Consider the following 15,877-nt stretch of genomic DNA (forward strand, 5'->3'; position numbering starts at 1 on the left):
TCGTGCGTTTGAGTTTGGGCGAAATTTCTGACTCATTACGTCAATGTCGCTCATGCGTCAGTGACAAATGCCCTGAGAAGACCATTTTGCGCGCAGTATTTTCGCCAAAGCATTCGTCTTTGTCATCGACGTGGAAGAGTTTTCGTATATCCCCAGGCAAAAAGCATATAATAGTGCTCACCATTTCAATACAGCCAATCACCAGAGTCGAATTGTCACCAATAACCAATAAAATAAGACCACATGTTTACCATCCTTTACACCCTCAATTTGGTTTTCAAATCACCGCCCTGTAGACTTTGGTCACTTAAGATAGGACTCTACCCGTATTCAACATTGTTACAATTATTCAGAGAATATCCGAGGTAAGTTAAATCTCAGAAGTCTCTCAAATACTGCACAGACTGCCGTTAATGGTAAGACAAGCGCTCATTGTGTCATGCATATATTTAATAGGGATTTTCAAATCGGAGAACAAGAGCTTAAAGCTTTAAAGTATCTCATTTCACAGCAATGAGGTACCGTTAGTCTCCGTCAACTTGAGAGTGCGATAGATAATAGATCTTAAACACGATTGAATTGCAAAGAACATACAATTAGTTACTAACTTTCTTCGTAGAATAGAAGTAAAATCAATTCATGTCTGTTTTACCGATATAAGTATTTATCAAGCAACGAAAGCATTTGGTGGCATATTTTGATTACGAATGATCTTGGATCTAATCCTATTTGTTGGAGCTGGGACAGCGCCTGCTGTGGCTATGCAGTCCGACCGGGGAGCGGCAGTCCCTTTTGCAGTGGCTGCACTGAAAGGGTGTAGATACAGATGGAGTCTCTTTCTTTGCTCTTCTGAAGCCAGACGTTGCTTCTTCTCTCCTCTGCGGAGGCTACGGGTCCGTTTTTGTCTCCAACGGGGGCGATCTTGGGCGAGGTCTTCCCATCCAAAAACGTGAAAGCATGAAAGCATTTACTGATTGCATTTTTAAACTCCTTTTTGACAGGAGGCGTTTATTGTAAGTTCTTATTCTCTCATGACGAAATTTTTTTTTTAAACTTTATGTTCAAAATTCTCGTTTTACGACTACAGTAAAAACCCGCGTATAAGAACAAGTGGATTAAGAACACCCAGGCCTGATGTTAGGAAATAAAGTACCATTTATATAAGAACACATTCAGCCTGAAAAATGAAAGTTGTTCTTAAATGGAAAAATATCAAAGATCAACACTACTTTTCATTGCACTCATAATAGTTCCACCCCAATTACAGTACAGTATTGCCTTGATTTATCAATTTTATTGAAATTAAAATACAATTGTGTGCATATATATTGATTTCAGCTATTGGTAGAAACTTTTTAAGAACACTTAAGAACACTTACAGGCTGATTTTGCAGATTATAACCCTTTATATAAGAACCAAATCAGCCTGAACCGCCAAAATAGGTGTTCTTATACGCGGGTTTTTACTGTATTTATAATTCCCTTCAAGATATCTCGGACCGATGCACCTAACGCATAAATTCATCCAAGTATTTTAAAGGAGCTTTGTCACGGATTTTATCAGATTTTTAAAAACTTAAGCCAAAATTTATATTTGTGTCGCAGGAAACTTAAAAATAATGGTCGTTTTTGTTAAAAAAAAGTGCTATACAGTAAAAACCCGCGTATAAGAACCTAGGTTTTTTCAAGTTAGCCTAAACAGGTTCTTATATAAATGATATTTAGTGTAAAATTAGGCTAACTAGGATCTTAATTAGGTTCTTAACTTTTGTTCAAGAAATAAAGTAGAATTTTTAAATGATCTGGTCTTTAATGTCCAATAACAGTATTCTTGGAGGCTTCGGTAAGCAAAATACTATACTATTTTAATCTGATTCTGTTAAATTCAAACCTATACTGTAATGTTTAGTGGAACATCTGTAAACTAGCTATTCTAAGCTAAGCATGTTTCCCACTTTAAATAAAGTATTGTATTGTAAAGTATTGTATGTAACCTATACTACATGAATGCAGATTTATTTTTGAATTCATGTACTGTGATTTCATAAGGTTTATCTGTTCATCTCAGTTAATAATTATATTCAAGGAGGACAAGTTTTATGTAACTATGCTATGCTACTATGTGTACAGACTGTGTTATAAACATATTTTTGAGAAGATTTTTTAATTCTATATTTTTGAGAAGATTATTATTTTCTTTTTTGAAAATAAGAACCTGTTTTGAATTTTAGCCTAAAATGGTTCTTATGTGGAGGGTGGTTAAAAATGAAATTTTAGCCCAACAGGTTCTTAAATGTTAGGTTCTTATACGCGGGTTTTTACTGTATTAGAGCACTGAAACTGTTAACAAGCGTCTTTGGCTGCGGATGGCTGGGATTGAAATGGATTGAAACTTGAAAAATCAAGGCTTACCTTTTCAAGTTGTTTTCGCGCGTCTTCAAAAAAGTCGATGTTTATAGCCCTAGTTTGGTTTCTATCCGCAAATTAAGGTTATCTTCCCTTTAGATGTTCAAAGTCAATGTTTTTTATAGGTTAAGTTTCGATCATTCAGCAGTAAAAACTCGTCAGCAGACAAGACGTCATCCTTTTCTTCGCGACTGTTGTCAGTGAACGAAATCACTTTAATTTAACAAGTTTTAGCCTTAATTTTTAGTGCAGAATGCACTTTTGTGATGGTTTGGTGGGCTGTCGTCTGCTAAACCCCTAAACCGCTAAACCGCTAAAGGCACTATAGTGTAAACTTTTAATCAGTAATTAATTGCTCTCCTTGTGGTACTATTCTTTCTGAAACAAAATACTTTGCTCTAATCGTATCATGGCGTAGAGTATTACTCTCACGAACATCGCGTGCTTCTTCCTGCGGGAGGATTCCTGTAGACTCCGTGGCGCCAAGTTAAAACCGAAAATTAATTTAAAAATGAGACTTTTGGATGTCAATGCAGTTTATGTGAAATAATTCTTGATATGGCAAAGCTGTTTCTTAGAAACGGTGACCTTGCATCTCATAATCTGAAAAACCATTTCTTGGATAAATCGATAATATCTGTGTTTTAATTGATGCGGTTAAGGGGTCGCCCTGTATGCTGAAAACAAATCTATCACGTTACATACATTTTAGACAAAAAACAAAAGTATCGTGTTACATTTGTTTGAACAGAACGTGAAATGTATTACGTTTTCTGTTTCAATGTCTTACTGAAATCCAAACCAACGAAAATTAAAATAAGAGGGACTTGTTTAGAATTTTGTATCAAAGCCTAACGTCGTGTGCTTTTCAATGCGGTAGGATACTAATAAAATCCGTGGCTTCGTAAAAACCACAAATTAATCCAATTAGACTTTCCTGCGTCCCAGCGGTCAAAGAGGAAAACAAAAGTATCATGTTACATGCGTTTGCACGAAAAGTAAAAATATCACGTTGGCTGCTTCAAAAGTATTTTTAAAATTCAATTAGCAAGAGTTAGAATAAAAACAACGGTTCAAATGATTAAAAATTATCTTCCTTAACTTAACACCTGCACTCTAACGTCAGCTGATCGGCCGTGTGTGTGATGTTTCAATAAGGGAAATCCTTCTCCTGTATATAGGTTGTCACATGATTTTGTAATTTGCTTCACCAAAATCCAAATGTATCACGATCGGTCTTTCAACATCTTACAAGTAAACATAAAACAGCTTTTCAAACTGAAAAGTGAACTCATTGGACTTATTCTCAAGCGAAATTATTACAACAGTGTCAACTGATTGGCCATATTGCATTTTGCACTACCCTTTAAGGACAGTTCAGACGATTCTATTTCATGGTGCTTCTTGACCCTTGCTTCTTGTGTAGCTCTTTTGTCGTCAGAGGGCATAAAATGAGGCTCTGAAGTCACCAATGTCAAAGATAACTTCAAAAACGATCTAAACAGTTTGCGGACCTTTACTAGTGGCGTTCTGGAGAGAGGAGGTTTGTTGTTTGCAAGTGCTACAACATATTACTTCGCCAAAAACGATCCTGTTGAAACGATCACGAGACGGAATACCGTAAAATTCCGATTATAAGCCCTGGGCTTATACAACTTCGTAAGGGGTTCTGGGTGGGTTTTTAAGCGGAGGGGCTTTTATTTGGGAGGGCTTATAAGCAGAATAAAAAAACCTTTCGAAACGAGCCACGGGAGTGTTGATCGAAATACGTTTTAGGTTAAACTGAAACACATAATAAAGCAACATTTTAGCCCTGTTCAGTACTGTCATTCAGCAGAGGGGGGCTTATAACCGGGGGGGCTTATCATCGGAATTTTACGGTATCTTAACAAACCAATTTTACACTGCGATCGCGATATTTTCGGCACCCAGAAGCTTTAATCAGCATTAACGGTGTTTTTCAACAGAACTAATGCTGTTTTATTTTCAGTGACTGAACAAGAGTGAAATGGCGGCTAACACGGCGATATCTGTGCTTTTCCTGATAATGGCAATTCTGTGCATGCAAGGTAAACTAAATGCCATTGATACTCGTTAGATTAGTTATACACAGCCGTTCATTATAAAAAATTGAAAACAAAAATGATCAGGAAGCCTACATAAGGTTAAAGGAGAAAATTGAGCAGCTTTGCGATGTATGTGTGACGTCAAAGAGCTCAACCTGAAGTTTGGCAGGAATCAATCAATCAATTTATTAATGTCATGCGCGGGATGAGGTTGCCCTCTATATCCAAGCCAGAGGCTCATGTTAAATGCGCATGAAAATAATTAAAATACATTATAAAAAACAATAGAAACTAGTATAAGTAAAAAATAATAAAAATAATTAAAAATTTTAAAATAGCTAGAGTACAATATCTTATGAGTAAAAAATTTTAAAATGTAAAAATGCTTTAACCCACACACACTAAATGTTACACCCAGGATTAAAAACTTGAAAAATGATAATTATGCTAAAAATAAGTCGCTAGAATCTATAAAATGCAATAGTTACATTTGCAACTAGCCTTTAAATTAAAAAAGTCAAATGTTTTCAAATGTTTTCGAAAGTCTCAAGTTACTAGATTGTTTAACGTAAGAGCTTTAATCGTTTTTTAATTACTTGACACTACTTGTTAATTTTGTATTGGCATGTTTTTCGAAATGCCTCTTTGTACAGCATCATTTGTACAGCATCATTTTGCACAAAATAAAGCGCAAGAGATAGTTGAGCTCATTGACGACACGCATACATCGCCAGGCTGCTAATTTACTCCAAGATGGCGGCAGCCGGTTCTCATTTTTTGGACTGCTTCAGACAAGGATTTCATAGTGTTTGAATACTCTTTGGAAGCTGAAATTTTGGTTAATAACATATCTTTGTATTACCTTTTCGTTGGTGTGAAGAAAAGGGTTAGTTGCGGAGTTATTAAATACTGGGCTTTTCTGGAGTTCGTTGGAATGACGGGGGTTTGAATTAAGACAAAGGGAAATTCGATGTAATGCTTATTTAAAGTACCTCGTGAATTTTATTAAAAATTTATGATTGGTTTAATGTTGAAATTCTTGCTATTTCAGCATGGCACAAAATTCAACAAATCGTTCCTATGTAAAATTCAACAAATCGTTCCTATGTAAAATTTTTCCCGTTTATTCATAGATTCACCACCTTGAAGGTTATTTAGCATTTGAAAAGATTCCCTGTATTATATCGGTCGTCAATTACAAGTTCGTCTTTTACGTTGGTTAAAACAAACTCGTCTTTTCAAAACGAAACAACACTGAAAACGCCCGGGGAGGGCACTCCCATATATGAGCTATATAGGTATGTGCTGCTGTGAAGGGTATGGTTTTCAATCAGTTTAGTCTGGGATAGGATATAGAAATCAGAGAGTTTTAAAAATTTGGTCTAGAATAGGGTGTCATTTGCCGGGAAACTGATCAGTGGTATGAAGAATTAATTTTAGAATAGGAATAGAAACTCAGAAGAGAAAGAGGCTTTCCTAAACGTAAATAAAATCATCGCGGCAACGTTGTTGACAGATGGTTTTCCATTACAAAAACGCTAATAATGATACAGTTCTCATAAACAACAAGTCTGGGATAGGGTAGGGATTTTCGGTGTTTAGTCTAGTATAGGGTTGCAAAATCAGCTGAACATGGTCTGGTATAGGGTAAGGGTATCTGAGTCCCAGCGGCACATCCCCACCCAAAAATATACAGAGTGCCCTACCCTACCCCCTCCCCCGGGGTAAAAACGATAAAAACTCAGGCTTTCTGTCATGCAAACAAGACTTCTAACGGCCATCTCTCTCTGTAGCGAGTGCCGGGGATCTCTGTGATATAGCAGTGCCATTTTCAGCACGTGGCAGCTTTCTCACCCGAACATGTGTGTACAATGGCTGTTACGGATGTTACTCTAACCATGCCGGAAGTGCCGCGTTGGACCAAAACTGCAAGGATCATTATAAAGGCATTAACAACTTCTGGCAAAGCTATAAGTGCTGTGGTTACACAGCTAACCAGTGCCCCACTTCGGTGAGTTACGGAGCTTTTAGGGCCGATTACATGGCTCTAACCTTAAGTGGCGAATTTCAGCCCGGGCTGAATTTCGCCACTTAAGGTTAGAACTTTAAAATTCGCGTTTGCTTTTGTTTCGCATTACTTGGCTTAGTGATCATTTGTTTGATAAAACCCGCGCCACTTTCTCAGCCAACGCTTTATAAACGACTGAAAATACAAATAAAATGATCCTAAATTGTCGAATATTTATCGTTTTATCATACATTCTTTTTTTTCTGAGGCCTACTCTGGGACCCCAAATCGCCTAAAGTCGCCCAAAGTCGCCTTAAGTCGCCCAAAGTCGCTCTAAGTCGCTTTAAATAGTATAGATATTTTCTGTAACAATGCTTTATGGTGTACCATGATGATTCCCATGTACATGTATACCACAACTGTACTTAAGTCGGTCACCTAAAATTGCCTAAAGTCGCCCAAAATCGCCCGTAATTTTGGACAAAATAAGCTAAAATCGCCTAAAGTCGCCTTAAGTCGCCCAAAGTTACGGCGACTTTGGGTCCCAGAGTAGGCCTTTTCTGTTAGCTTTGTTCTACGAGCGAAAATTAACATTTTCACGATTAAAATCGCTTTTAACTCTTGTAAAGCGCAGTGAAAAGGTCGCACAATCTAGTTGCGAGAATGCCAAATGAGAGCGACCTGTTAGTTCTTAAAGTTTGCCTCTTGTAAATCGCTTATGAAATAATGCATCGTCGAATTATTACAACACTAGAGGATCGTAGAGGAAAAACGTTCTAATTATTAAAGAAATTTTGTCAAAAATTGCAAAACCTTATCTTGATGTCAGTCTAGTACAGATGGAATTGAAGTTGTCCCAAGTTTTCTCGCCTGTATTTTTCCTGGAAAGCTAGGCTGAAAGAGGAAAAATGTGGAACCGCTGATACTGTTTCTTACTAGATAACTATAAAACATGTTTTAATCCTGTTGAAAAAAATCAGAGCTCGCAACTGTACCGTTCCAACTGCTAATTTTACCACTAGAGGAAAAAAAGTTATGTCAAACAATGGACTTTGCCAGCGATAGTTGTCTTTACATGACAATAATTCTAACTCCCATTTCCTCCGGACCAGGTATGTTCTTTGTTTGAAATTTACACAAGCATATGAATATATATGATTAAATTCAAAAGGAAAATTATCTCATCACATGGTCTGAAATGGGACAACAAACAAACCACGTTATCAGAATAGGTCCATTGTTAAAAAATAAAACTTAAGGTAAAAGCTGTTAAAATTGATGCTAAACGTTTTCGATCTGTTCGATCATCATCAGAGTGAAAAAAATCTGTATACGCTCAACGTTCTTATAGTTCAGATAACACCAGTTATGTAATACCTGTTCCCATGGGGAACAAGGTGAGGTCCAGTGATTGCACTTGTTTGTTAAGTTCAGGACGGTAGCGTGCAATGTAGAATGTCTATAATGCTTCTTTTATTCTTCTTTTTAACCATGAGTGGGCGAAATGAGTGATCGAACAGATCGAAAATGTTTAGCATCAATTTTAACAGCTTTTACCTTAATACTTTCGTGGCTGGTCTGACACGCATGTTTCGTCTCCGCCAAGAGACTCATCAAAGACCTTTCGGTGAAGCTAACTCGTCGAACATTGCGTTCGAAGTCCCGTTGCGTCGAAATGATGGTGCAATCTGGCCTTACATCGCGTAAGCATTCCCAATTGCGTAACGTGTAAATTGTTAATGAATACTTTCGTGGCTGGTCTAAATTGTTAATGAATACTTTCGTGGCTGGTCTAAATTGTTAATGAATACTTTCGTGGCTGGTCTTTACCTTGGCTGGCTTTTACCTTAAGTTTTATTTTTTAATTTTTTTATCGGCGATATGTATACAGGTCTATTGTTATTATGTAAAATCGTGAAAACCTTCTGTCTCCTGTTGATGTGCCATTGACGGTTGTTGAGTCTTTGCTGAATGTTTTCTCTTGTTTTTTTTTAACAGTCTGGTGGTTGGCGCCGTGGCACTCCATTCAAACGCTTTCTTAAAATTGCACGACGTCAACAGCAACACGATGCTTAAGATCAGCGGTGCTGTGTTCGATTAGCACATGACGTCATCTGCATACTCAAAACACATCAGGCTTAATTGGGTTTAAACACAAGCATGAGCACAAGCACAAGTATAAGCCAACAAGGCCGATAAGAATAACGATCACACTCATTCTTCTTGCGCTTTCTTCGCTAGGAGCATTAGCATTAGCAGAAGAAGAACGAACAATTTTGTTTTCTTGTTTTCGTGCTTTTTTAAAAAATTACTATATTTAGAGAGGAAGCCGCATCAGCCCTATGCGGGTCCTCTATTACAGATTGAATTTGAATTTAGCATGTTGGTTTCTTTAAGCAGGGAGGGAAACCGGAGAACTCGGAGAAAACCCCTCGGAGCAAGGCGAGAACCAACAACAAACTCAACCCACATATGACGCCGGGTCCGGTAATTGAACCCAGGCCCCTTTCTTGTGAGATGTGCATGAAAAGAATGTAGGCCATTTCCCAGTCACCTTTAACCTCTGTTTCAAAACGAGTCTACGTGCGAAGCCATTCATCATCATCATCATCACTTTGTTTACCCTCGGATTTGAAGAGTGGCTTATACAGCTAATATCTCCGAGCATTTCACAGTAAGCACAATACAACGGGCAAAGACCAGACTACAACACCGGGAACTCCATGCCCTACAACTCATATGGAAATGAGTTTCACCTACAGGTCCATTTTCATGCAAATCAAAATCATTTTTATTTGAATGGTTTAGCACGTAGACTCGTTTTGAAACAGAGGCAAATGGTAACTCGGAAATGGCCTATTAGTCTGTTCGTTTTTCTTATCCAGTCATGATTACACTTGTGCCTGTCCTTGTGGCTATCAGTTTAGAATAAGGTCATTTTCCATAGATAAGGTTTTTGTTTTATCACTTGATTATTTCCTAGTTTTGTCTGTGCTTTGTTGATACGCTATATTAGTACAACAATTTTAAAGCACTACTTTGAAAACACCAATAGACACACTTGAACAATAAGCAGAAAATAAAAACCCTGATTGTGTTGCAAGTGTTTGTTTGATTTCTTGTTTGTTTACTCTTTTCAGAAGAATGGGATGGGTCAATTTACGTATTTTCTTAAACAAACTGTGTCACGGCTGAGATAAGTTTCTTTTGTTAAGCTGTGCCAAATACTCACTATGAAACTTAATGTTTGCAAAGAAATAACTTCTATGGATCTAATAAACAAAATCATAGCTTCATTGCAGCCAAACTTGTTTCCCGGGAGCTATAAATTAAAGTTACAACAGTTATAAGCAAACAAGATTAACTTTGAAAACTGTCCAGCCCAACAATTCAAAAACCCAAATCGCAATCCGTTTCAATCTTCGTCAGTTTTGGCCATCCGTACCTTCTTTTGTATTTGCAGTGTTTATGAAATGTCCCTTCACTGTTTGAAGTAGTTATTTTTTTTATATTTTACCGAATTTAATGAACTTTTTATCATGCTTAAATTTGGCTAAAATCAATGACACAGTCCCTTTAATTTCGTTACACTATCTTCTGCACTTTTAGCTACTTTTGAAATCCATTTTCTCTGGCGACTTGCCTTTGTGGATTAATTTTGAAATTAGTATAGGTAATTGCATGGGGCCGAGTAAAATGAAGGATTAATATCACGCGTGTTTTCAGAAATTGTAGAAATTGCCAGAGTCGCGAAGCGACGAGGGCAATTTCTACAACTTCTGAAAACACAAGTGATATTAATCCTTAATTTTACGAGGACACATGTGATTACTTGTTTATGACATAGAGGGCAAAATTTTCTGAAAATTGTCGATGCTTAATAACTTATGTACAGCGCGAAGCTTAATAATTTGGCTTGCAAAACGAAAACGTTCCTCATAATCGAGCAAATCTTGGCGTTCGAAGAGAATAACGCTGACAGTTGTATGCAATGAAAGGTATGAAAGTCGTGAAAATAAAAAAAAAGCTATTAACAGCTGAACAAGCGAACACTCAATATAAACGTAAGCTTAATTTTATTCACCTGTTTGCACGTTTTGAAGCTTTCCGTCTACGAGCGGCCCCACATGTCAGTCCAACACTGGTGAGGGAGAAAGTAACTGTGAGAACCCGGGGGGGGGGGGGGGGCACTCAAAAAAGTTTTATACGGGGAGGCTCCGCCCCAAGCTCTTACCCCTTACCCTTTTATATACCATTTTCACAGAAATTGTACCCCTTTCGTATACCTTGTCATTTTCATGTTGTGCTTTATAAATTAAAATAATACAGCCATAAAGTGCGTCTGTTCGAAATATTTTAATTCAAGGCTCTTTTAAAAACCTAAATGACGGATTTACATACCCTTTCATATACTTAAACTTGTGAAATCCCTACCCTTTTATATACCTGAAGCCTAAAAAAGGTACCCCTTTCGTGCGGAGCCTCCCCGTATAGGCCATTATATGGAGTACCCCTTGGGGAGGAGGACATTGTTCTTGTACACTACAATAGCTTTAATTTAATAGAGTCCTCTGAGAGTGAAGAAAAAGAGGAGGAAACTTCCCTGGTGCCAGTTATATTCTTGCCAGCCCACCATCTGGCATAAATAATGAATGGTCCCTAAAGAAAAAAAAATCTTTGTTGCAGACTTTTTGTAAAATACTCTCCACCTGTGCTTGACCGGGCAGAAATTTAATATTATACTGAGCAATTAGGTTTTGACCAACGAGAACCGAGGTGGTACAGGGTCTGGAAGGGGGTCCTGATCCCGCATTCCCGCTCCATTTTTAAGAAAATCCTGAATCCCACAAATTTTAAATCGCTATCCCGAATCCTGTTTTTTCTTTCCCCAAAAAGACATTAAAAAATACTTATTTCTCCAAAAGCTAATAAATGTAAGGTGTGGATTTGCCCTTTGGATTGAAATAGCTTTTCAAACCTCAGTATGATGAAAGAGCTTGATATGACAGCTTGTAAGACCGACGTGATGGGTCGTTTTGTAACAACCTCGTCCACAGGGCGCTGTTCCCTTCAGAGCGGGAGGAAAATTGCCCTGGGGAAGAGGTTCGTCCTGTTAGCGTACCCACTGTCCTTGATAGAAAGTTTACAGGAACAACCTCAACCACGTCTTATCTATAGTTTGGTCTAAAGCGAGAAACCACTGAGCGCTCGCCTGGTTGATTAGCTTTTGCAGCTAGAACGTCTATTTGGGTCGTGACGATTTCCCGAATTCCCGACAGACAGGCAAAAAACCCCGCATCCCATGCCCAAATTTTGGTGAATCCCACTTCCTGAAGAGAAGTCAAATCCCGAATCCCGTCAAAATATTTTGCGTTTTCCCAAACCCTGCAACATATTTTCGTCAAATTCCGGATCCCGAAAATACCCTTCCAGACCCTGGTGGTACAGCTGGTACACCACAGGGTGGAGAGGGAGGATGGGATGGGAATTCACTTTATAAGCTATATATATGTATGTGTGGCCCCAAATGGGTCATAAACTCTGCCATAGTTTGGTAAAAATTTGGTATGGTATGAATAAAAGGGGACCACAAGAGCATTGAAAAACAAAATCATCTCTTTTCATCAGGCTTTTCATCTTCCTACAAAAAAAGGGACAAAAGCGAAGTAACAGAAATGAAATTGTCTTGTTAATGCTCAGTCACTAGTCTTCAAGACTCTTATGGCTTTTTTAGAAGGGTTGAACAGTTTAAAAAATATAACAAGAGAAAATATATAAGTTCACTGCAGAAATAAACAATCAGATTGCTCAATCAATATAACCTTTTTATTATCAAAAGGATTATCTATAATGTACAGTATGTCCTAGTTTTGACAATTATATTATTATGACTGATCTGAATCCAAAATTCTTATTGCATGCTCTTATGTTATGCTGGGATTTAATCCCAATTAAATAACTATCTTATTTTTTTTAGTAGTAGTGGATCCTACTGGACAGACACCCCGAGGGGGGGGGGTACTCCCATATAAGGGCTATACGGGTATGTGCCGCTCAACAGGGTATGCTTTTCGCCTCTCTGACTCTGGAACAGGGTATAAAAATCATCCTTTTGACTCAGGAACAGGGTATAAAAATCACCCTTTTGACTCTGGAACAGGGTCGTTTTTTCCCCCAGAATCCAGACTAAACGCGATCAAAGTTAGCTATTAAACTCCACTCCTCTAATCGCTTTATCTCCGAGCCACAGAAGAAGTCAAGTGAGCCAGAGTGAGCGCTTTGTGATGTATATGCTAGTGTTTTTATATCTATCTACATATATTTCCATTGTGGATATTGTCTGGAACAGGGTACCTATTTTGCAATGTTTGTCCGGAACAGGGTCGCACATTCAGCTTTTTTTCTCTGGAACAGGTCAAGAGACTCAGCGGCACACCCCCGTGGTAAATTTTAGGGAGTACCCCCCCCCCCCCCCGGGACAGACTCAATGAGCTACAATGGTCCCTATATGGCTCTGTGATGTCAACCCCAAATCATGACATATAAACCAGCACAACTTCTTCCAATTGGGCAAAGCCCGGCCAGTATAAACACACAATAAGCCCAAAGTAAACATACATGAAAGAGTGAACCCAGACACTCATATCAAATATGATGTGCGACAAAAGCAGACTGCAGACCTGCAGACTGGCACTCCAGTTAGCCTGAATTATAGTACTCCGGTTTAAGCCTACTAATGGTAATGCCATTTTAAATACACTTAAAAAGTCTGCAGTCTGCATTAATATCGCAAACCGTACAAAATAACTAAGAATCCATAAAGTTAATCTATGGATTAACTAATTAAGCTGTTTCAAATTCACTGAGGTTGTTGCTGATATTCGTGGAAGTTAAATTTTAAAAATTGGTTTTGCACAAGCTTGCAGTTGAGCCCAACTGATGAAAGGTACCACTTTCCTATATACAAATTAATTTGTACAGAAAATTATATTATTTTCTTGTGTTATGGGATAAATGATAAAATCTTTGAACATCACAAACTCTGGGCCAAATCAGGAATGAGCATATATTACAATTATGACTGGCAATTCATTTTCGCAACAGTCTAATCTTCATGGTGTTTAAGGTGTTGCAAGTCTCCAGTACGCATTCTCCGCTTCAGGATGGCCTCCTTGGAAATTGTTTTTAAATCATATGCCAGTCCAAACATTGCACACAGGTCAATGAACCATTTAGAAGGATTCATTGGTGAACCCAATTCACTTGTGGCATAGTCCTGAGGAAAGGTGTGATGAAAATTGTGGAAACCTTCACCACCAGTTGCTAGGACGACAGAGAAGTTCTCTGAAGGATTAATGTTCTCATCATAAGGCCGTGATCCCCAAATATGGGCAAAACTGTTAACGCACCATGTCGCGTTAAGGGTGAAGGCATAACGGAATGCATAACAAATGAAAAACCCATTCCAGATGCTTTCATTCCAGAAGTACCAAGGAACCACAATTGGCATTATGATATTGAAGATTGTACTGAGAAGCTTGTAGTGTCTGAAATAGAAAGGAAAAGATTATTACATAAATTCTCATTGCAATATCACCATATTGCTTGTCAAGTACTCAAAAAGCAGGGAGATGGGGGGGGGGGAGGCTCCCCAGGAGTTTCAGGAAACAAGGGAACTGTTTGTAATTTTAGAGTTTTTATATTTTTGTAATAAATTTATTTAGATTAATTTAATTAGTTTTATATTTTTAGTAATTGTAATTTTTACAAAAATAGAGGGCCACAGGTTTTACAGAATGTCTGTTATGTGCTATCCTCTTTAAATAAAGTTGTCTATCTATCTATCTATCTAAGACCATAAACTTTTTGGGAACATGGGAGCAAAAGGAATATACAACTGAAACACAGAAACAAAAGCATAGTTTAGGGAACAGGGTACACCGAAATCTAAATATAATAATTAATATTTTTCGAAACACCCGAACACATGAAAGGTTTTGATGGGAACAAGGGAACATGGACCCCCCTCCCCCCCCCCCCCCGGGAGGCTCTCAAGGAGTGTGGCGGTGGCGGATGGAAATTTTCAGCCCTTTTGGCCTTACGTTTTCTACACATAGGAACACCTTAAAGCATGGTTTCACTAATGCACTAATTTCACTAATTTCACTAATTATGCTTCCCACCTTAGTCAATTACAAGCAGTTTGCACGAATTATTTTTTTCCAAGTCAACCTTTTTAGGGTGTAGTTTGGTTTTAAAGTGGATGATGGTGAATGTATTCCATCAAGAGAGGATAATGGGATTATCCTCTCTTGATTCCATCCAGGACATGTTTTTTTTCTTGTTAAAGATAGAACAAAGGGGCTGAGAGCGCACCCTCACCCCATCCCCCAACCAGACAATTATAACGGTATATGCATATATTAAATTACCTTCTTTGAAACATGACGATTTTATCTTCGTACAAATCGCTCAGATCCAGTTGCTTTCCCTTCTTTATAACATCAGGATGTTTTTTCACCATCAGCCATCCAACATGAGAGAAGAAAAACCCTCTCTTCGCGTTGTGCGGATCTGCGTCGGTCTCGGAATATTTGTGGTGAACGCGGTGGTCGCGCGCCCATTCAAAGATGTCGTTTTGTGAAGCGATGCAATTCATCAACATAAGCGCCAGCCTCAAAGGCCAGCCTGCTTTGTACGATCGGTGAGACCAGAGTCTGTGTACTCCGACAGTTATGCCAAAAGCGCCGACAAAGTGGCACAGCCAAGTCCATAACCAAGTCCGTGGGTTTGCCCCGGGGATGAGATAAATGCCGTATATTGCCATGAGGTGGAGCACTACCATGAAATAAACATTTAGCCACACGATTTGTCGCTGCGGGCGTTTTTGTTCATGGCCGGAAGTCTTCGTTTCTGTGTCAATGGTTTCTGTTTGAGTAACAGTGGCACTTCTTGGAGCCATAGAAAACCCGCAGCGGTATAAATATTGTGGTTCAAAAAAAGTAAACAAGATTCAACCCGCCAATAGCTATATAAAAGAACCTCGTAAATAAATTTAAAGCGTTGTAACAGACCAAAAAATTCCCCACAAAGATAAAAATTTACTTCAAAATTCTCTTAGTCTTTTGAAATCTTTTCATCATGATGTTTCAGAGACTGAAAATTTGCATGAAGCAACTGTCTTAGCAGAGGTTTGGTCGTCTAGACATATTAAAAGCCCGCGACGAAAAGCGCGAAAAATAATGTTCTTGCATCCAAGGGAATTTAAAACTGCTTTGCACTTTCCTGTTAAGGTATTAGAACTGCTATAAGGTCAAAAATAAACCATACCTAAAAACTCGCTCTTTTCAAAGATATAAATAAAGTTAACACAAATGCAAGAGATGGGGGCTTCTTT

The 15,877-nt window shown here is 38.2% G+C and overlaps 2 protein-coding genes across 2 annotated transcripts; one reads left to right on the forward strand and one right to left on the reverse strand.

The window, feature by feature from the left end:
- Positions 1 to 297: 297 nt before the first annotated feature.
- On the forward strand, positions 298 to 9,565 carry LOC144666166 (uncharacterized). Its single transcript, XM_078527532.1, has 4 exons — positions 298 to 365; positions 4,397 to 4,475; positions 6,266 to 6,483; positions 8,479 to 9,565. The coding sequence occupies exons 2-4, from the start codon at positions 4,415 to 4,417 to the stop codon at positions 8,554 to 8,556; spliced, it is 357 nt and encodes a 118-aa protein (XP_078383658.1). The 5' UTR covers positions 298 to 365; positions 4,397 to 4,414; the 3' UTR covers positions 8,557 to 9,565.
- A 2,719-nt stretch (positions 9,566 to 12,284) lies between these two features.
- On the reverse strand, positions 12,285 to 15,445 carry LOC144665570 (acyl-CoA desaturase-like). Its single transcript, XM_078526821.1, has 2 exons — positions 14,913 to 15,445; positions 12,285 to 14,027 (listed from the first exon to the last, which is right to left on the reverse strand). The coding sequence occupies exons 1-2, from the start codon at positions 15,440 to 15,442 to the stop codon at positions 13,586 to 13,588; spliced, it is 972 nt and encodes a 323-aa protein (XP_078382947.1). The 5' UTR covers positions 15,443 to 15,445; the 3' UTR covers positions 12,285 to 13,585.
- Between the last annotated feature and the right edge of the window lie 432 nt (positions 15,446 to 15,877).

This window comes from Oculina patagonica, chromosome 9, assembly GCF_052425735.1.
Source record: "Oculina patagonica isolate OP01 chromosome 9, crgOcupat, whole genome shotgun sequence".
Taxonomy (NCBI): Eukaryota; Metazoa; Cnidaria; class Anthozoa; order Scleractinia; family Oculinidae; genus Oculina; species Oculina patagonica.